Below are 22,224 nucleotides of genomic sequence, written 5' to 3'. Positions count from 1 at the left end.
CTAATAAGGGTTAGGCTAAATAATAACCGTAATTTAATTACAAGTAATGTTTAGTAAAATTTTATTCTGCTTTTTATCCTTATGCAAACTAAATACTATGAAATATATCTTTCTGCGTAATAATTATTTGGACATAAAAATATTATTCTAATCGATATTATGCCATGTTAATATTCTGCTTTCTAAAATTATGAGAAATGATAGTATGCGAAAAAAGTAATTCGGTGATATGATGATTCTGCTCAAGGTTGTTATGTGAAACGAAATTATGACATTCGATTTTCTGCAACATAATAGTGAACCAATAAAAGCGGCACAGGGCAGGTAAAGTGCCTTGAAATTTAGATACCATTGTAGACTGACTTGATTGAATGAAAGAAAGCCTTATCTTGAATTGCTCGTATCAAATAGGATTTAGTAAAACCATACAATGTTTCAAACCAAAATAGTTGTATTTTATCAGCGTAAAAGTAAGTCATGAATTATTGGCAACTGCAGCCGCACTGTCCGGAGATGGAGACGGAGCCGGAGGCGGGCACGGTGCCGCTGAAGTCGACGGAGCCGAGCACCGGCACGGAGCCGACGACGACGGTGTTCCCGCCCACGCCGATGTCGCCCGCCACGCCCACCTGCCCGGTGCCCACGCCGCCGTATGAGCCGTACGACGCGGAGCTGACTGAGCTCAGAACCTGGCTGCCCTGGCTGGACACACCAACGTTGCTGCCAAGGTTGGACAGGCCAATGTTGCCCAGGCCAATGTTGCCCAGGCTAAGACCAGAACCCCCCATGTTGGAGCACCCAATGCTGTTCGGTGCCGGAGAGTAGCCGTAGGAGATCTGGCCGCAACCACACTGCTGCTGGCTCATCACGGACTGAAATTAAAAATCTTTTATTCTTCTCAAGAAGTTTCAAGAGTTCTCAAGAGTTTTGCAGGTGGTAGGACCTTGTGAAAGGTCCGCCCGGATTGCTACCACCATCTTGCTCACTAATCCTGCCGTGAAGCAGCAGTGCTTGCACTGTTGTGTTTCGGCGTGGAGAGTAAGACAGCCGGTGAAATTACTGGCACTTGAGGTATCCCATCTTAGGCTTCTAGGTTGACAACTCATCTGCAATACCCCTGGTGTTGCAGGTGTTTATGGGCGGTGGTGATCTCTTACCATCAGGAGACCCACTTGCTCGTTTGCCATCCAGTCGAATAAAAAAATAAAAAAAAGTAAAAAGTTTAAAATGGAAGTCATGGCGAAAAAAAAAGATATTAGTCATACGGACGATAGCTGCTATAAGCTGGAAAGGATTGAATCCTTGAATAACAACCCGTAACAGGCACTAGAGATTATAGCAGACTCTGAATGGACGACGTACGATGCCACAGGGGCGAGACTGAATGATTCAGACACAGGATCATCAAGGGTGGAAAAGAAGAGGCCTCCCTCCCAGATTGGATCACCATTAGACCATCATCACGATAGTGATGACAGAAGTATACTGCTAGAAAATGTAACACAAGAGGGAAGATGAGGAAATTGAAGGAAAATGTGGCAGCATATTGAAGCAGTCGAAATGGTTAACTCCTATTTTAGCAGTCATTTATTAAAAACTAGCCGTTACCCGCGACTCCGTCCGCGTAGGATTCGGCTTTCACTGTCACGCGGAAACTATCCTTCCCCGGGACGCAGACTGTCTGTATACCGATTTTCACCTAAATCGGTACATTGGTTTAGACGTGATGAAGTAACAACCAAACAAACAGTGGTATTAGTGGTATAGTGAGATTGTAGCAACTCCTACGCCATCTACTGAGCAAAATCAACATCCTGCATAGCGCCATCCAAGCTTCTCAACTCGGACGCATAGATAAATACAACTAACTATACTCGATGCTCTTCCTTCGGACATCGGACTTCGGTCTCCAGGCATAACATCTGAAGAGAGATCACTATTGTAGCCCTGCTCCACAATATTACACCCTAATTTTATTTAAATTAGATATTTTTATGTTTATATTATGTTGTATGCGTGATTTTAACTGTCCTGCCGTTACATACCTACGTTTTCTAGGCATGTAGGTCATTTAGTTGGTAACGTATTTGATGATTAGTCACGTTTTTTATGCACGCGTTTAAAAACGAGTTCAATATATTTAACAATTGCATAATGACTAAGTATTACACTTATTTAATGATCTTCAAAGATTGCTTTATAAGAATTTATTTAGGTAACGTAAATGTTTTTTTTTGTTTACTACGATTAAAATATCGATTAAAATTTCAGCTACTTTTTAAACCCCAGCGCAAAATGAGTGTTTTTATAGGTTTGACACCAACGTCTGTCTGTCTGTCTGCAGCATCATAGTTCTTAAAATGCTCATAACAAATCACATCAGCTAGCGTAGGCCCTTGGGGCACCTTACACTATTCGATGTTATTTTTTTTGTATCTAATGTATTTTTATGTGTATCGAATATGTGTAAATAAATGTTTCTCTCTCTCTCTCAATAATCTACTTGTCCTAGATAGTTTGGATCTTTATAAAAGCTATTATGGACATTAATGGTATACATCAAATAGATACAATAACGTCAACGTTAAGGACGTCGTAGTACGCCCAACAACGAGATGGACAGACGACCTGCGGTTAAAGTCACGGTCACGAGTTCACGGTGGCTGCAGGCCACTTCCAACCGAAGCAGCTGGAGGTCTATCGAAACCTATGCCCAATAGTGTACGTCCTACGATGGATAGGTACAATGATGATGATGATGAGATATCTATAAAAATACTGATTTTGTTTACCTGGATCAGGCAAGCCTGGGCGAAGAGAGCGAGGACGACAAAGGGAGACATTGTCAATAAAGTTTCTTGTTTCTCGAAAGAAGTAAGAATGATTTGACAGAAACTGTGTAGTCCTTTTATACCAACGTAGTATTTAGAAATAGGTAGGTCAGCTTTGCGAAATATATTTACTTTATCAATAATTCCTCAATTTGTTTAGGTAAAACTCGTCTTATCGCTTGCTGTATGACTAAATAATATTGCACTTGCATCTGTTCTGTACCAATCCTCCAATAATCAAATTACATTATGAATTTGCTATTGAGAAATTGGTGAAGATACTTCATTGTTTGCTATATAAACTGAGCCAGTGTTTCAGTATGTCATTCTACGTTTGTTACCAAACTACGAAACTTCAAAATGTCTTTCCAAATCGTCTTCCTGTGCGCGGCTGCGTTCCTGGTTCAGGTATTGATATATCATCAGGGTTATCATTTTTAACTACATGCCATCTTACAGATTCCAATTTTTCCTACTGGGCACTCTGGACAAGTGCCCAGGCCCCGCCAATGTTCTCTATGGTTTGCTCGAATTTCATATGCCATAATGTAACGTTTTCCATAATTTCATTTGTCGTAAAATAATTAATTTCTGTAACAGTTTCATCAGAAGTGATATTAAACTAACCTAACCTAAGCTATTGCGTTCTATATAAGATGACATTTAGAAAGAATCCTGAAAACAGCACGGTTCTATATTATTTGATGGCAAACGGTATGGCAAGAGAAATTAACTGACTCCAAAAAAACAGCCAAGAGCGTGTCGGACACGCCCAAGATAGGGTTCCGTGGCCATTACGAAAAAATTAAGTGATATTTTTTAAGGATTTCGTATTTTATACGGAATCTTCCAAGTTTAGGTATATTTTATACCTTAGGCTTCTATTTACTCTGAAACTACTAATAATTCTCAAGCAAACTTAGCCGTTATAGTTTTCCTTGTAAGTTTGATATATTTACTACCATCCTGAAGTTTTTCAAATTTTTCCACCCACCGGTTTAGATTTTAGAGGGGGGGGGGCTCGATTTTAATCAAATTTTGCACTTTAAAGTTGAATATTTCGCAAACAAATCACTGCATCGAAAAATCATCTTCGCAAACCCCTAATGGTTTTGGTTGGTCGACCTATCCAACGACACCCCACACTATAGGGTTGGATGAGAAAAAAAAACACCCCCACTTAACTACTATGTCTATGGGAGGACCCTAAAAAATTTTTTTTTTACTTTTATATTGCACGATTTTGTCGGCATAGTTTACATATATATCCGTGCAAAATTACAGCTTTCATGATCAAAGTCGCGGACGGATAGACAGACAGACATGGCGAAACTATAAGGGTTCTAGGCCGTTTTTGCCATTTTGGCTCCGGAACCCTAAAAAGCAGAAAGTAATCTGTTGATCTGCTTGAAGTCTCAGCGCGAGCGAGCAGGAAATATGGTAGTGTCTGGTTGGGTAACTGAGGGGTAACTATGCTAGCTGACGCGGTTTGCATGGAGCAAGTGGACGCATTGAACTATTAAAATGAGCAGCGCTAACTGCGCGCGTCGCGTGCATAAAATTGACCTGCACCCGCCCGCAGGCTGCGCTCGCGCAGTGCACCCGCGCCAGTAACGGAGGCCTAAGTTCATTTCACTGAATGGAAAATTTCTTTTATTTTTGAAAATAAACAAAACTGCATTCTCAGTCAACCCTTCGCTTTCAGTATCGTTAACAATAATATTCAAGTAAATAAATAAAATAAGTAAATAAATAAATATCACGGGACAATTCACACCAATTGACCTAGTCCCAAAGTAAGCTTAGCAAAGCTTGTGTTATGGGTACTAAGCAACGGATAAATATAATTGTATAGATATAGATACAAACTTAAATACACATTAAACACCCAAGACCCGAGAACAAACATTCGTATTTTTCATACAAATATCTGCCCCGACACGGGAATCGAACCCGGGACCTCAAGTTTAGTAGTCAGGTTCTCTAACCACTAGGCCATATGGTCGTCTAAAATCCCCACACGTTTAAAGGCAGTGCATGCATGCACTTAGTATAAATAATTTTATTCTTTTTGCTTGCAACATTAAATAACCTCTAACCTTACCAACTTACTTGGAAAACCCCGACTTTGTTACTTCAAAGCTCAATATCTCAAAAACGGCTAAACCGATTTTGATAAAACATGTACAAGAACCATTGCTAGAAAACCTGATTTCAAATAAAAAAACCGCATTCAAATCGGTCCACCCGTTCAAGAGGCACGGCGCCACAGACATACACACATAGCGGTCAAACTTATAACACCCCTATTTTTGCTTTGGGGGTTAAAAAATAACGTTAAACTCCCTAATACCGCAACAACATAGTATTCATAACTAACTGTATGAAACTTTACAAAATAGGTCCATACAATGCCCCAAGGCAGGGATACCAAACATACTCGTAGCTAGAAGTACAGACGAACAACCTGATTTATGTACCAGGCCAGGGTTGAACTTTTTTTTTCATTTTCGTCCTATTTTAGGACAATTTCGCCAGTGTCAAAGTAAGCTCTCTTTGCGACGTTGTACGGTGATTGTAGTTTTTGCAACCTTATAGTAAAATTCCAGAAACCACGTGGAGACAACTTGCGCATTAAAAATGTCAGACACGAGAGCAATATAGAACTTTGTGATCACTGTTCACTGTTAAGGTTAATCGCCGCATAAAACACTATCAAAATTATACTTCAACTAGCCAAAGAAAACAGAAATACCAAAATTAGATATTGTCTACATCCGCCATGTTCGAATGCTACAAATCGAATCTCGTTGAACCTTTTAATAATCAATTTCACTATGATTTTCTTGTCAAAAATATGGGATGTCAACATGAGATTAGTGGCACTAAGGTCCCTCAATCGTACCGTACATGATTCAATTTGTTCGACTGTAATTTTACAAATTGCATTTTTTTTTGTATAGTAAATTTATTCACATTACATTATTTTATAATTATCAAATACTAGGCATGCATGCTTCAAAACATTTTGGTAACTAACGCATTTTCATCCCAGCCTATATACGTCTCACTGCTGGGCACAGGCCTCCTCTCGGAATGAGAGGGCTTGGGCCGTAGTTACCACGCGGGCGCAGTGCGGATTGGGAACTTCACACACACCATTGAATTGCTTCGCAGGTGAAACCTGCACAGGTTTCCTCACGATGTTTTCCTTCACCGTAAAGCTCGTGGTAAATTTCAAATGTAATTTCGCACATGAATATCGAAAACTGAGGTGCGATCCGGCAATCCTCTGCTGAGTGGCCATAGGTTAAACCACTCGGCCACCACGGTTTAACTAACGCATCTTGTTTAAACAATTTTTTAAAATTTTATTTCTAACCCCCGATGCAAAAAGAGGGGTGTTATAAATATGACCGCTATGTGTGTCTGTCTGTGGTACCGTAGCTCTTTAACGGGTGGACCGATTTGAATGCGGTTTTTTATTTATTTGAAAGCATATTTTCTAGCAATGGTTCTTAGACATGTTTTATCAAAAGTGGTTTAGCCGTTTTAGAGATATTGAACTTTAAAGTGACATTCGGGGTTTCCAACTTTTCGTTGGTTAGATTATTCAAGGGGAATTCTGCAAACACAAGCTATATCGTACCCGATTATGATATTAGTAGTTCGGCCTTTCAAGCACGCGCTTCTTAATGTTTTTTCAATGTATGCACATACTTGCAAAGAAAGTCTATGGTTTGTGCGAGGTTCCCAATCCGTACTTAGCCCGTTTGGGAATTATGGCCGATGCTTTCTCATTCTGAGACGCCTGTAAATAGGTCGAAATGATGATGAAGCTTCGACCCGCGCTTCGTCCACGTTGCATAAGGATTTCTTGGGAATATCGCAAAATTTAATTGTATTGTTTTCTGTACTTTAGGCACCTATTTGTAATTCATTCTCTAAGAATTTGAGCCTTGAGAAGGTATTTTTTTTTGCATTCATTTGACCTCTCATCTCAAAACTACATCGTTAGTCAATAAGTAGGTACTCGTATCACTTTGTAATTGAGGCATTTTATTTCAGTCTATCGCTGGCCAATCCTGCGGCAGAATCAGCATCCCAGCACCCAGCTGCGGCAACACCGTCTCCGTGTCCAACAACGGCGGCTCCCTGATCGTGACCAGCGTGGGCCCCATCGCGCCCGCCGGCATCGCCGTCGCCACCGACCTGGCTCTGGCCGGAGACCTGGGGCTCAGCGGCACGCTGCCGTTCCTGAGCGCCGTGGCCTTCGACGGCCAGTTCCCGACCGCTGGTTCGGCCGCCGTCTCTTACGGCTGCGGAAACGGCAACATCGCCATCATCCAGGAGATGGGCAACCCTAGCGGAAACAACGCTGCCTCCACCTCTCAGTCAGGTCTCAGCGTGTCCCAGCTCGCTACCTGCGGATGCGGTCGTTAATAAACTGTTTAACTCAGCATGCTGTTCTGTACCTAATAAATTTGGCACACTCAACTTTTACTTTTATTGTCTAAAGTACCTTTTCTGAAACATAACATGAAATATTGACGTTGTGTTACAAATAATAGGCCGAGAAGTATCGCGCTGCAGGCGCTGCGGCTCAGCTGCGTGCGCGCGGTCACTCTAGCGGCCTGCAAACAGATTTCATACAACTTTGCAGGCCGCTGGCCGGCAATGCGACCGTCTTTTGTTTCATTCAACGCGCGCTCTGTGACATGGCGGACGCCCACACCCAGCACCACCGCCCTTGTCCGCCGCCAGCAGCCAGCTCGACACGCAACAGGGCTACCAGACTAAGCTTGATTTCTTGTTTTTTTTATTTTATTTCATGTCATGCTTGAGAAAAGCACTATACAAGCCTCGACCGGAACGTGGGCTTGGCGGCCTCGCATCCCTATCCGGCCTCGCTACGCTCGGCCGTCTATATCTGCTTGGCCGGCGACCCCCTACTTCACGGCTTCTACAGTAATGTACTATTAGTGATTACGGATCGTGCTGTACTCGTATTTTCTTTGTCATGAAATGTGATTTTCAAATAGGTACACGTTGGAATGTATACATTCACAAGGATTCATAATGCCGAAAGACGGTGAAGGTGACGGTGAAGGGTGACGGTTATGGTGAAGAAAAAAGAAAGGAAGTTTCAGTCGGTACCAAATAATTAATAAAAATAAATATAAATAAATATAACCCCCCCCCCCTCCATCTCCCGCCTATTGCTTACCTCAGAAAGTCTCTGTGTATATTCCTGTTTTCTGTACTGCTTGCTATGTGTTGGTGTGCAATAAAGAGTTATTGAATTGTATTGTATCATGGGACACTTGACACCAATTGACTTAGTGCCAAACTAAGCAAAGCTTGTACTATGGATACTAGGCTACGGATAAACTTACTAAAATTTAGTAACTAAATAGATAAATACATACTTAAAGACATATCTAACATCCAAGACCCGAAAACAAACATTTGCAGGTATTATTCATATAAATATCCGCCCCGGCCGAGAATCGAACCCGGGACCTCAATCAAGCTTCGTAGTCAGGCTCTATAACCACTTAGCCATCTTAATTATGGGTAAGTATAGGTCGTCTTAATTATGATATGAAGCATTAAAAGAATCAACACAAATACTCGTATCCTTGTAAAATGTCTTTATTAAAACACTTTAAGAAAGCAGGGCTCTTTGATTCCCGCAAATTATGATAAGCAGCCACATCCACACTGCCCGGCTATGGAGACGGAGCCGGAGGCGGGAGCCGTGCCACTGAACGACACGGATCCGATCACCGGCACTGCACCGGTCACGACGGTGGTACCGCTCGCGTCAATGTTGCCAGCACAACCCACTTGGCCGGTGCCTTGTCCTCCGTAGCCACCGCTGTTGCCATAGCCAGAGCTGGAGAGGCTGCTGCCGTAAGAACCGGAGCTGGCGGTGGAGCTGGCCTGGTAAGAGTTAGCTTGACTGACCCTGATAGTGGGCTGGCTGACACGGCCAAGGCTCAAGATACGCGAGCCTCCGCAAAGCGCCTGCCCGAAAGTAGTCTGAAAAGACACACATTTTATTCCTAGGCATATCATGAAACGCCGGCATTTCATAATTTGGCCTGCAGTTTAGACAGATCATGAAATTACTAGGCATATCATGAAATGCCGCCGTATCGGTTCTGGCACTTCACCGGCCGCTGCCGCGGCACGCTCGCTTCGCGCGCTCGGCTCGTGCGTCGTGATCACAATGAACACTAACCACACTGGTATAGAGCTAGGAATATCGACAAATGCGATCTAATCGATCTGCCGTATTGTTTCTCAGGAACATCGTGATATGCCTGGTCAACTTTTAGCCAATTCATGAAATGGCGGCATTTCACGATATGCCTAGGAATTTCGAGATCTGGCAAATGTTACGATTGGCCTTCGACACATACATGCCGCTGGTTAAAAATACAACAATAAAAAAAAATAGTTTACCTGGATCAAGCAGGCCTGGATGCAAAGTGCTAAAACGGTGAAGGGAGACATGTTGAAAGTTTGTTGTGTGTTGTAGCAACTGCAGGTACTAATAAGATGACAGTCCAAGGTTTTTATACAAATGAAGTAGCCTTGGAGGGCGAAAACAAAAAAAATGATAACATTGTTAAAGTTTCAGGTGGTCTAGTTATTAAGATAGGGTAGTTTTTGATATAAATGAGACGTGGTCAATCACCAACCTTGAACAAAGACTATTGTTTACTGATATGACTGGAATTTTTGACAAGTTAAAAGGTTTCATATAAAACGGGGTTAGAATGTGGAAGGATCATTCCAGAGTGAAACAAACACCAAGAAACTACCAAAATGGTGTTCAAAGCTGCCTTCTTCTTTGTTTCTGTTCTCTTCATCCAGGTAATAATTTCGACTCCTTCTTTTGTTTTTAACTAGGGCAGCTATTATGAATGATATTCTTTGTTATGTAGGTATTGATTCTAGTACGGGTAATAATGTTGTTCTCTTGCAGTCTATCTCTGGACAGAACTGTCGTCGTATCAACGTACCAAGCTGCGGCTCGGGGAGCCATCTCCGGCGGTTCTTCATCTGTCTCCAACAACGGAGGCTCCCTCATCGTGACTAGTGTGGGCCCCGTCGTTCCCTCCGGCATCTCCGTCGCCTCCGCACTGGATCTGTATGGAGAATTAGCTGTTAGCGGCGGCCTGCCATTCCTGAGCGCCGTGGCCTTCGACGGCCAGTTCCCCACTAGTGGCTCGGGTTCCGTCTCCTACGGCTGTGGGGATGGTACCATCGCCATCACTCAAGAGACTGGCAACCCCTACGGCAACAATGCTGCCTCCGGCGGTCTTACCGCATCTCAGCTTGGCGGTTGCGGTTGCGGCAAACGTTATTAAATTGTTTTGTGGAAGCAGATAAATACTAACCTAAAACTTAACAGCTTTGAAAGACAGAATATATAACTTTTGATTTGAAAAGTAGTGATTTTTTTTCGCACATCTCATAGCCAGTACAATACAATACAAATATCTTTATTGCACACCACAAATCAATACAAAAAACTTATAATATAAACACTTAGATTCAGGGTAGATAATAGGCGGTCCTATGGCTTAAAAGCGATCTCTTCCAGAAAACCATTTGGGTACAAGAACTTATGGTTATATCAAACAAAAGTAGGTGGCGAAAACAGAAACAGAAAACAAGAACAAAGAAAAAATCAATAATATTAAATTAAATACAAATGATATAATTATATAAATATTTACATACATACAATAGGTACTTATACAATAAATATACTACTAACATAAAATAGCAATATAATGGGAATAAATAGCGTAATGGGAGAAAAGGATAAGAAATTAGGAAATAAAATAAATAAACACAGAAAGACTGAGAACAGAGTTAAGAAGGCAGTGTCAAGAAGTGAGCCTTGACGAGATTTTTGAAAATAGGAAGAGATTTAGCTTTCCTCGCATCTAGGGGAAGAGAATTCCATAGAAGGATTGAAGTGCTAGTAAAGGAGTTATGATAGAACTTAGAGGAAGTATTTTATAACTCCTTGTAAAAGAGAACAAAACACGTTGACATGTTATGATTTCTTCTCTTCGGCAGTTGATACCCAAATAGAAAAAATAACTAGAGTTTACCCGCGGCTTTGCACGTGTAACCTATTCAATATAGTAATTTGGAATTCCGGAATTTTATAAAATTCCCCTGGGAATTCCCAAAATTTATATCGTGGTCTTCATTAAGGTTGTGTTAAGAATAACAGTCCAAAATTTCAAGACTCTAAACCCAGCGGTTGAAATTTCAAGATTATATCCCTATCCCGTGGGAATATCGGGATAAAAAGTACGTATGTTTAATTCACTATAATTGAAATCACGTACCACAACTCAACTCAACAAATTACATAGGTAATCTTCACTGACCTACATTATGCTGCATTTAGCTTATTTTGCTTTTTCCACTTGTACTTACTTTTAACACATCCCACTAAATACCTAGTATAAATAAATACGAAAGTTTGTAAGTCTGTTTATTTATTGTTTGTTACTTCATCACGTCTAAACCGCAGAACCGATTTAGATGAAATTCGGTAAACAAATAGTTTGAGTCCCGGGGAAGGACATAGTATACTCGTAGTTTTCATACGGGAAAATTGCACAGTTCCCGCGGGATAGCGATAACCGCATTCTACGCGGAGAAGCCGTGGCCAAAAGCTAGTATTTATATATATTATGAGTTATCGTTCTCCTCATACATATAACATCAGCAAAAAGTGTCTAATTGCGTTATATGTATAAGTAGTATAGATTAAAATCACAACTAAATAACTGTAACTAATGATTCAAAGATAAACACAAATAATGTTTCAAAATACGTTTTATTGTTTCGAGGCAAACCTATTGTAGTTTTGATTTATTGGCACCCGCAACCACACTGTCCGGAGATGGAGACGGAGCCGGAGGCGGGCACGGTGCCGCTGAAGTCGACGGAGCCGAGCACCGGCACGGAGCCGACGACGACGGTGTTCCCGCCCACGCCGATGTCGCCCGCCACGCCCACCTGCCCGGTGCCCACGCCGCCGTACGAGCCGTACGACGCGGAGCTGACCGAACTGAGGACCTGGCTGCCCTGGCTGGACACACCACTGTTGCTGCCAAAGTTGGACAGGCCAATGTTGCCCAGGCTAAGACCAGAACCACCATAGTTGGAGCAGCCAATGCTACCCTGGTTGAATCCAGCATTGCTCAGGCTGGAGACACCAATGTTACCGTAGTTGAGTCCAGCATTGCCCTGATAGGAGGACTGGCCGCAACCGCACTGCTGGCTCATCACAGACTGGAAAAGAAACAACCCGTGAAATATCCAGAACTCAGACACTAGGTGCATATCTAGCCTAGATTGATATCCCACTGCTGGGCAATGGCCTCCCCCCCATGCCCTCTATTTCTCCCGATCATAAAACAGCCTAAAGCCAGTCCTCGAGAAATACATCCAGGTATCTAGTAGCCGCGCGAAATACACCAGCACTAATAATTTTGACTAAAAAAAACTGAAGCAGCGGTTCAACGCTGAGCTAATGAGCCCAGCACAAGCTGAGACTGGTACCCATTGCCAAACCTTTAGCAAACTACGGTATTTTTTCTTTTATTTATTTATTTTAAGTTTTTTGGCAATAAACATTTTTTTTTTTTTCTTAACCTTTTAGTTAGGGGGACCATTTGACAAGTTAAATGTGCAAACGCAAACACAAATAATGTTAAGCTACATTATTATATTTACCTGGATCAGGCAAGCCTGGGCGAACAGAGCGAGGACGACGAAGGGAGACATTGTCAATAAAGTTCCTTGTTTCTCGAAAGAAGTAAGACTAATTTGACAAACCTTAGTTGTCCATTTATACCAATCGCTGGAACTCATAATTAACAAATAGGTCAGATTTACGAAACTAATAACACATATAGGCAACTCATTATTAATTGAGGCACTCGTATACAGTTCTTATCGGCTTATGATTAAACACGTGCATCTGCTCTGTACCAACCCTCTAAAGGAATTATCAAATTAATTACATTAGCCTTGTGAAATTAATTGTGGTGTGTACTTTCTCTGTCAGTATATAACTTTAGGTACGGCATCTGGAAGTCATTCTACGTTTGTTACCAAACTAAGGAACTTGAAAATGTCTTTTCAAATCGTCGTTCTGTGCGCGGCTGCGTTCCTGGTTCAGGTATTAAATCAATACGAATAAATATAAAAATGTTGAAATACATAGGGTCATAAAAGTCTTATTCAAGATATGCCACGACATTTCAAACCGATCTGTGCTTTCTTCCGCTTGGTTTGGAACATGTTTGTAAGTCATATCTCGTTAGAATATTAATATATATACTGTAGTCCTCCACATCGGTTTCGATGACGGCACCGCTGACTATTATTTATATTTTAGCGTGAGTAATCTGCGTATCATCATCATAATCATCTGTGTGTCTATATTATATACGAGTGTATGTCTCGCAGTGGTTTTAGTTTATAGAACGTATAATCTGAGAGGACATCTTTTACTTTTAAACAGAACTTTCTCATGTCGGGTATGTATTATAATACCGATAAACGAAAGACCGAATTTCACAAGACCTATGGACGGAAGGCCGAATATTAAAACGTCGAATGGATATATGACCGAAAGTTTGAAATCCCGAAAGTACATTTGACCGGCAGCCTAAAACCCGAAGACTACCATCCCGAAGATCAAAATACCTACACTCGAAAGGTCGAAAACTCATAATGCCGAACAGTCATAATCACTACAAGTAAAATAATCGACAATCAATATATCGAAAATCAAAATACCGAAACTGCCGTTATACCAAAGACGAAACAAATATAGCAGAAAAAGATTTGTGCGAGCGAGCGAAGCGAGCGAGCAAGAAGGTTCGCAGCAGAAGCGACTCGGATAGGTTAGGTCCGCCTTAGCCTTCGATGTTAGGTTTTTTTTTTATAGCAGGCAAGATACTTAACTGCCACTAAGAAAGTAGGTTGGATAAGATTCAACAGCAAAGATCATTTGTGAAGCAATATTATCCGGGCTGCTATAAAAAAACCTAACATCGAAGGCTAAGGCACCTTAGCCTTCTGAACCTAACCTATCCAAGTCGCTTTTGCCTCGAACCGTCTTGCTCGCTCGCTTCGCTCGCTCGCACATATCAACCTTTTTTTTTCTTTCGGTATTTTGTACTTTCGGTATTCTGAATTTCGATTTGTTAAGTGTCGATATTTCGACTGTAGGTAATATGATTTTTCGGTATTATAATACATACCCCATTTTCGGGATTTTGTACTTTCGGTCATTTAAAAATAGATATTTCGACCTTCGGTGTATCGGTTGTCGGTATTTTGTACATTCGGTATTCTGAATTTCGATGTGTTATGCGTCGACATTTCAACTGTAGGTATTATGATTTGTCGGTCTTATAATACATACCCCTCATGTCTCTATTTAAAAAGCCAAAGCTGTCAGATTTTAATCGATTTCGCGTCATCGTTTCAGCGCATGTTAGAATTTTTGTTAAAATAAAAACAAGCCTGTATTAGAATTCAAATCAGATTTATAAATTTCGGAATACGCACACGACACATAACCATTATTTTTAAGGACAGAAAGATTTTATTTTTTTCTTTAACTTCAGTCCATTGCTGGCCAATCCTGCGGCAGAATCAGCATCCCTCAACCCAGCTGCGGTAACACCGTTTCCGTGTCCAACAACGGTGGCTCCCTGATCGTGACCAGCGTGGGCCCCATCGCGCCCGCCGGCATCGCCGTCGCCACCGACCTGGCTCTGGCCGGAGACCTGGGCCTCAGCGGCTCGCTGCCGTTCCTGAGCGCCGTGGCCTTCGACGGCCAGTTCCCGACCGCTGGCTCGGCCGCTGTCTCTTACGGCTGCGGGGATGGTAGCATCGCCATTACTCAAGAGATAGGAAACCCCTACGGCAACAATGCTGCTTCCAACTCAGGTCTTACCTCATCTCAGCTTGGCGGTTGCGGCTGTGGAAAACGTTATTAGATTGTTTTATTTAACGATAAGACGCGTAATAAATCTTGCTGACTACCTACCTGATTTTTTTGTTTTTCATAACTTGGCCGGTAGATTTTTTTAAGTTATTTGAACAAATAAAATATATCCTTAAATGTTCTTTTGAACTTGACTTTGAGTTTTGTTACAAATAAGTGTAAAATCAATAATTCCACACGTGTTCCTGTCTTCAGAATAATTATTTAAATAATGGTTGTTAGTGACGAACGGGGTCACGAACCTTGTACTCAAACTAAATTAACAAAAGGCACGGGCATATTAGTAGATTTAAGTAGAAAACAAGGCAGTTTAAATATTTCGTGGTTTTGCAAAACATAAACTATAGCTATTTGGGTACACATAGGTACATAACTAATTGAAATGATTTTGCACCATATCGTCAACATACGTTATTAATGCAAGTGCTTCCTACCTAGCAACTAGCAACCTTAGCGCATGCTGCTTAGCCAATATTTCAAGCTACGTCTATGTTTATTAATTTGCGAGACGTAATCTGCCTTACCCCACAAATTTACTCCTTAAATAACTGTCTCGGTTAGTCTGATTCATTTCTTCATCATCATTATCACATCACCCGTAGGATGTCCACTGTTACTTTGGATATAGGCTTCCTCGTTCACCTTCAGTTGCTTCGGTTGGAAGTGGCCAACGTCCACCGTGAATCCACGGTTTTAACCAGGTCATCCGTCTATCTTGTTGGTGGACGTCGTACGCTGCGCTTGCCGATCCGCCCGCGGTCTCCATTCGAAACTTTTCGCACCCAACGGCCATCTGTTCTCCGTGCTATAGTTAGCTTGACCATAGCCACTTCAACAAGATGATTCGCTTGGCTATGTCGGCGACCCTCGTCCAGCTAAATAAAATACTGTGTGCGAAGAATTCGAAAGCGTGTAGTTAAAAGGTATTAAGATAGAAAGCAAATACGGTATGTGACAACTCCTGAATTTGCCATATCCAAACTTATGTAGGTATTGTTACTAAAATCTAAAACTACAGCCAATATTTAGCGAAAAAAAAATCTCTTCTTCTTCTTAAAAAAAGAAGGAATATGATTCGGTTGGAAATTGAATTTACAGGGATTTTTTTAAAAACCCTATGCATCTGTCTAAAAAGTTTGCTCATGCAGTGGGTATGACGCTACTTTCGTGTGACGTCACATCATTTTAATATTTATTTTTCACCTCAGCAGCTCAAACAGGCAGGTTTTGCTATGAGAAATCAGTGAGCAAAATCGCATTTTGCTCACTCCGTGAGACAAAGTAACTTTTTAATTATTTTTTTTAAATGCTGAGTACAGTGTTGGGTCTACTCACTGAATTCCAAATATTTGAACTTTACTTTGATCTGTCATTTCACTTCAACTCGAAAAAAGCAAGAGATAGGATCAAATTTGTCGATTACAAACTTAAATTAAATTTTTGGTATTAAAAATATATCGAAATATTTCCAAAATGTAAATTTTCCCGATCTTTTAATAAAGTATGCAACCTCGTTGCACGAAAGCCGCTTCTCTTGTTTTTTTTTTTTATAAAAAAAAAATCCGTATACTGCCTCTACAGTATAATTATTATTTGTTAAATTGAATTATTTTTTAACAAATCTATTTATGTTTATGTAATAGAAATCTTAATAAAAATCATATTTAAAGGTCTAATTGTTCAACCTTTTCAATTACCCCGAGATGAGGCTTTATGCAGTATTAAAAAAATAAGTGTGACATTAGTACAAGAAGTTAAGATTGCATGTTATGAGTATGCGATTTGTATTGTAGCTACTGGACTCTTTTTATGGTTTTAAATGTAATTATTATATTTGATAATAATCGGATTCTATTTTAAAAAAATGTGTTTGTTTTGTAAACAGGTAGGTATATGTGGTTTTATTCTTATGTTACATTTAAATTTGTTCTCGCTGCTGAGGTGAAAAATTGTATGTGTCACACGAGACCAAAGTTTTTTTGCATCTCGTGTATTTCAATCCCTTGCTGATCTCAGGATTCTAACCTAGAATCACTCGCTGACGCTCGTGATTCAATTATAGAATCCTTCGCTTACTCGGGATTCAAAATCAACACTCGCAACAAAAAACAACTTTGCTCTCTTGTTGCACAAATAACTATTTCTGTCTAACCTTTAGTTTCTAACTTATTTTGTGACTTATGTACAAACAAACGTACTATAAGGTGTTAATTAAAAACTGAAAACCTCAGACACCCCAAAAATATTTTTTCATTTTAAGTTAGTTGATTTCATTTATTTTTGAATATCTTCATTATTTCTTCAGTAATTCTACTTCATTTCTAACTCTACAGTCATAATATGTATTTGTCAGTTTCTTTGACGTTTTTAGAAGAAAATCACACATTGACAGCAAAACGAACAGTACCCACCTATTAAATTATCGAAATAGTTACACCTATGCGATCACGCTAAAATATTTAATTGGCGCCTGTTGCAGTCGTAACTTTCATACTGGACACAGTAAAAAAGGGATTTAAAAACACAAACACAACCTAGTTTAAAACATGGTCTAATCGAATCTACTCTCGAAGACCTTGTATATAGTATATGTTAATGTGTCATCAATTATTTAGTAGTTTACTATACCTAACTGTACATTAATATTAATTCATGTTAATAAGATTCAGCGACTACGAAATCTATTAAATTGAAAGTTATTAAGCTTTTTCAATTATTTTTGTTTTTTGTATTACAGTAGCAGTTGTCAGGAGTAGACGAGCCTTAAGGTAATTTTTTTACGCTTCTCATGCTCTTAAAATGTTACTTTAGTCTCTGCATGTCGGGACTAAAGCTCCTTATTAGTATCTAGGGATTAAAGTATTTTTTTTGGTAATTTACTTTAGAAACCCCTAAACAAGCAATCTCGGTATTTGTGAATTGAGGATTATTGCCATTTTCAATGATGGTGTATACTTAGTAAAATTTTAGGGCGTGAAAATAACCTCAAAATTACAACTGTGCAAAAATATAAAAAATAAACTGAGAAATATTTTTGGTTTCGGAGAAAATTGAGAAATGGAAAATGAAACATTTGGCAAACAATAATTCTGCAAATAAGCAAAACCCCGAATTCTATAGAAAGCTACCTGTCCCTGATTGAATTGAAACAGGCTTCTTTTATCCAGGCAAATAGTAAAGTTCCCGCGGGATAGATAGAACTCTTTAGATCGGTTTGAAAGAAAATTTTCACTGACAGGAAGCTACAATTCTTGACTAACATTGGCTGCCTACTACATCGGGAAAATGCTAAATTCTCGCAGGATATAGAAATAACTGACTTCTACACAATTAGGCCTATCAAAAAATCTTTTTAATGGGTCTAATAATAATAATAGGTTTTTTTTTTAGAAAGCTGCACTGTTTTTTATTGACATAGGCTACTTTTTTCCAGCGAAATTGTTAAATTCCCGTGGGACATGTTAAACTGTTTGGATCTATTTAAATCAGAGGCATTGTAGCTTTCTATTATTGAAAGAATTTTAACAATCAGCCCCGAAGTTGAATTAATTTTTATTCCACGGAAATTTTGCATTTTCTTCAAGAAAAAGTAGCCTATGGCAATCAGGGATACTGTTGTTTTTCTATTGGTGAAAGTATTTTTTTAATCAGCTCAGTATTTTCAGAGATTACCCCCAAGAAACGAATAAACAAAAATAGATTAGATATTTTCGTATCCCATGGAAATTTCGATAAATCCTTCCTTAGTGCACTTCTATGATACTTTACCTACATGTATGTAAATTTTAAAATCTCACCAGTAGTGTAGGTTATGCGTTGTCTGTCAGTCACTTTAATGTTTAGTTATGTATAGATAAAAATTGTGTTACGTAAGTATTTAATGAGTTGATTGGTTCGGCGTAGGCACTTAATTTTTATTTTCGTTTTTTAGAGCATAAAGTGCTTGTTTAAAAAATATTTTTGTTAAATCTTTTTAGTTCATATTTTAGTCTCTCATCAAGTCATGTGTAGGTATTATCAGAACATACATGTAAAATTTCGTATCTGTGCTATCAACTTTTGAGGAGTTCCCTCAAGACTCTGGCTGCAGTATCAGGTGATATCTATCATATAAACGCATTGTCTTTGAAATTGAATAATCATGCAAAGATTCTTGTGTGTGCTCTTAATTTTTAAGGAGTTCCTTCTTACGAAGACGATCCTGGCCGGACTACCAGGATATTACTGCCAGATTATTACATAGACAATATTCACCAGTAAGTATGCCAAATCTTCAGTCCATAGTATTATTTGACGACCAGATGGCCAAGGGGTTAGAGAACCTGACTACGAAGCTTGAGGTTCCGGGTTCGAAATAGGTTTAAAGGCGCTAATCATGAATTGGCTGAACTTAATTAAATGTTTAAGAATGATACTTCCTATTCTGATATTGTAAACTATTGCGCTATGAATAATATTCAATGGAAGTTTACGATTCCATTAGCTAGCCACATGGGAGGTTTATACGAGGCCGGAATTAAGTCAGTAAAAGCTTTGTTAAAACGACAGCTCTGCAATGCTAAATTAACCTACTTGTGCAGGTGGAAGGAATTCTAAATTCGAGGCCGCTTTGTTCCATTTCAGATTCACCAAACGATTTGGAATACCTCACACCTTCGCATTTTGCGATAGGGTGTGCAATTACTGATTTACCTGAACCTTACATGTTAGATATGAATTATAAAAGATTAAATATGTACCAGAAGATAACGCAAATAAGACAAAGAATTTGGAAACAGCTCTATAGGAATTATATTTCTGAGTTACTACCTAGAAATAAGTGGTTACAAAGTAGAGCAAACTTAAAATAATAATAAATAAAAGTAGGTGACACGACATAATTGTTAAAGAAGATGCTACTCCGCCCTCCTGTTGGCCACTAGGAAAACTAATAGCAGTAAATGTAAATTCTTAGGATGGTTTAGTAAGATCTGTGCTAATAAAGACTGCTAAGGGCGAGTACACAAGGCCTCTTCATAAGCTTATTTTGTTACCTAGCATTGGATCAGTATAAATACTGTTCATATGTTTTATTTTATATGTAAGTGCTACCCTGCATTAAAGACATTGCTTATTTTAAAGGAAGTAATTAATTATTTAGAATTTCATGTTAATTTTGTTCAATATATGTGGAGTGTGGTATTTGTGTATTGAAGCGTGATGAGATGATGTACGTTTGAATTGGAACGAAGAATGAATACTGAGTTTGAGCGAAGAACAAATGAGATGATAAGGCAGTTGACGACGTATATGACGAAGAACGTAAACAGACGTGTGTGTTTATTGTATTTTTCTATCTAACGCAATTTTTACGATTTGTATCATTTTTTTCAAATTCGCTGGCCAATAAAGGCAACTACAAACTACTGCTACGTTTCATTCACGAACTGGTTCCCACATTTTTATATGCACTGTGTATAGTTTAATGAAATGATACAGACAAGTTTGGAGATCTATTCCTAAGTTTGTATAACTAACTTCAGATATTAAGTTTTTAATAAAAAAGCCCGGGAAAATGTTCCGAATAAAGACGGAAGTATTGCAGTCTCGTTCGCTCTCTCTCTCTCTCTCTCTCTCCCCCATGGCGTCCGAGCCGGAACCGTCGCTCCCAAAACCGCTCCTCATTATTTTGTGATTTGAACTAATAAAAGAAGTGTTGATATATCTCCGTGTGTCACTTGGAACCTGCCCTACAAATCCACATCAGAAATCACTATCAAAAGCGGAACAATCATATGCTCAAATTGAGAAAGAATTATTTGCCTGTGTTTTCGCCTGTGAAAGATTTTATTCTTACATTTATTATGGCCGCAATTATATTACAATAGAAACAGATCATAAGCAAATAAATAAGCAATAAGCATTATAAATAAGCCATTAGCAAATGCACCCGCTCGCTTACAGAGATTGTTGCTGCGACTGCAACCTTACTCTTTTAGGCTTGTTTATAAACCAAGAAAGTTTCTATTCATCGCAGACACTATCGCGGGCGGTTGCACCGGGCGCGAGCGAGAAGTCCGACGCGCGTGACTATCTCGAGGCGCAAGCGCAGGTTTGTGCAATCACAACCACGAATCCGTTAACCGATTCACATTTCATAACAATACAGAAATGCACAAAAGATGACGAAGAAATGCAAAATTAATTAAAATTATTAAAAAAGGGTGGCCCACGCATAAAAGTGAAATAGAAGATATTTTAAAACCGTATTGGGACGTGAGAGACGAGCTCTCGTATACTTAGGTACTTACGGTAATTTTTTGGAAAGGAAATCGCAAAGTGCACACCGGCCATTTAGGCGTAGAAAAATGTAAATTAAGAGCCCGTGAAATAATGTACTGGCCTAATTTAAACACGCAATTATTAGATTACTTATCTCGTTGTCAAAGAGCCACTGAATGATTCAACATGAAGTACCGCGTACATCGCGCGTGGTGTAAAGTGGGGGCAGATATTTTTCATTGTAATGCCAAGTCGTTCCTACTAGTAATTGATTATTATAGTAAATTCATAGAAATATCTCAATTGCAGTCATTACAATATAGTCATGTAATTAAAAAAATGAAAAAGATATTCGCTAGACAAGGTATTCCAGAAGTTGTGATGAGTGACAATGGACCAGAATTCTCCTCTGGCCTTTTTAAGCAGTTTTCAAAAGACTGGAAGTTCCAGCACGTGACTTCATCCCCGGGATACGCCCAATCCAACGGGCAAACAGAACGGGCTACACAGACTGCCAAACAATTAATGAAAAAGACCACATTAGATGGTACAGACTTTGATTTGGCACATTTAGAATAAGCAAATACGCCAATTTGTGCAGATCTAGGGTCTCCCGCAGAATATTATACAATAGAAAGCTTAGAAGCATAGTTCCTTGTTCTCCTAAATTGCTGTTACCAAAAATACATAAAAATGCGGTGGATATTAAAATATGTTACTTACTATGTTTGAGGGACTAGAAACCTATTTAGTATCAGGCAAAATGTAAAAGTTTGGCATAATGGCACTTGGATGTCGAGCATGGTCATAAAGAATAGATTTTAAGTCTTTTATTGTAAGATTGCTACAGGTGAAACGTTAAGGAGGAATAGACGCCATATTATAAGGAGACGGGGCCTCCATATATTATTATGTAGCTGATGTAATTGTGTTAATTGCATTAAATTGTTGTTGGGTCGAATAAATCCTACATAATTATATAAATGCAAAAGTTTGTGTGTGTGTGTGTGTGTGTGCGCGGTGTCCGGGTACGTCGCTAGAATCGAAGTGGATGGCTCGCTG

The 22,224-nt window shown here is 39.5% G+C and overlaps 6 protein-coding genes across 6 annotated transcripts in view; 3 read left to right on the top strand and 3 right to left on the bottom strand.

Moving 5' to 3' along the window:
• Positions 1–431: 431 nt before the first annotated feature.
• LOC141443327 (uncharacterized) lies at positions 432–2,903 on the bottom strand. Its single transcript, XM_074108564.1, has 2 exons — positions 2,793–2,903; positions 432–872 (listed from the first exon to the last, which is right to left on the bottom strand). Exons 1-2 carry the CDS (start codon positions 2,841–2,843, stop codon positions 483–485), a joined length of 441 nt encoding a protein of 146 aa, XP_073964665.1. The 5' UTR covers positions 2,844–2,903; the 3' UTR covers positions 432–482.
• Positions 2,904–3,133: 230 nt separating this feature from the next.
• Positions 3,134–7,328, top strand: LOC141443330 (chorion class B protein PC10-like). The gene is made up of 2 exons (XM_074108569.1): positions 3,134–3,239; positions 6,900–7,328. The coding sequence occupies exons 1-2, from the start codon at positions 3,192–3,194 to the stop codon at positions 7,272–7,274; spliced, it is 423 nt and encodes a 140-aa protein (XP_073964670.1). The 5' UTR covers positions 3,134–3,191; the 3' UTR covers positions 7,275–7,328.
• Positions 7,329–8,470: 1,142 nt separating this feature from the next.
• Positions 8,471–9,390, bottom strand: LOC141443334 (uncharacterized). The gene is made up of 2 exons (XM_074108573.1): positions 9,303–9,390; positions 8,471–8,876 (listed from the first exon to the last, which is right to left on the bottom strand). The coding sequence occupies exons 1-2, from the start codon at positions 9,351–9,353 to the stop codon at positions 8,532–8,534; spliced, it is 396 nt and encodes a 131-aa protein (XP_073964674.1). The 5' UTR covers positions 9,354–9,390; the 3' UTR covers positions 8,471–8,531.
• A 240-nt stretch (positions 9,391–9,630) lies between these two features.
• The window catches only part of LOC141443328 (chorion class CB protein PC404-like), a 15,553-nt gene continuing 2,959 nt past the window's right edge, over positions 9,631–22,224 (top strand). Inside the window, exon 1 of the mRNA XM_074108566.1 lies at positions 9,631–9,716. Within this exon, the coding sequence (XP_073964667.1) occupies positions 9,669–9,716 (48 nt within the window). The 5' untranslated portion in view covers positions 9,631–9,668. The remainder of the gene's footprint in view (positions 9,717–22,224) is intronic.
• On the bottom strand, positions 11,691–12,720 carry LOC141443323 (uncharacterized). Its single transcript, XM_074108560.1, has 2 exons — positions 12,612–12,720; positions 11,691–12,167 (listed from the first exon to the last, which is right to left on the bottom strand). The coding sequence occupies exons 1-2, from the start codon at positions 12,660–12,662 to the stop codon at positions 11,745–11,747; spliced, it is 474 nt and encodes a 157-aa protein (XP_073964661.1). The 5' UTR covers positions 12,663–12,720; the 3' UTR covers positions 11,691–11,744.
• On the top strand, positions 12,949–14,942 carry LOC141443331 (chorion class CB protein PC404-like). The gene is made up of 2 exons (XM_074108570.1): positions 12,949–13,059; positions 14,519–14,942. Exons 1-2 carry the CDS (start codon positions 13,012–13,014, stop codon positions 14,891–14,893), a joined length of 423 nt encoding a protein of 140 aa, XP_073964671.1. The 5' UTR covers positions 12,949–13,011; the 3' UTR covers positions 14,894–14,942.

This window comes from Choristoneura fumiferana, chromosome 27 (genome assembly GCF_025370935.1).
Source record: "Choristoneura fumiferana chromosome 27, NRCan_CFum_1, whole genome shotgun sequence".
Classification (NCBI taxonomy): domain Eukaryota; kingdom Metazoa; phylum Arthropoda; class Insecta; order Lepidoptera; family Tortricidae; genus Choristoneura; species Choristoneura fumiferana.
Note: the sequence above shows the minus strand (reverse complement) of the source record. Positions and strands in the feature narration are given on the sequence as shown.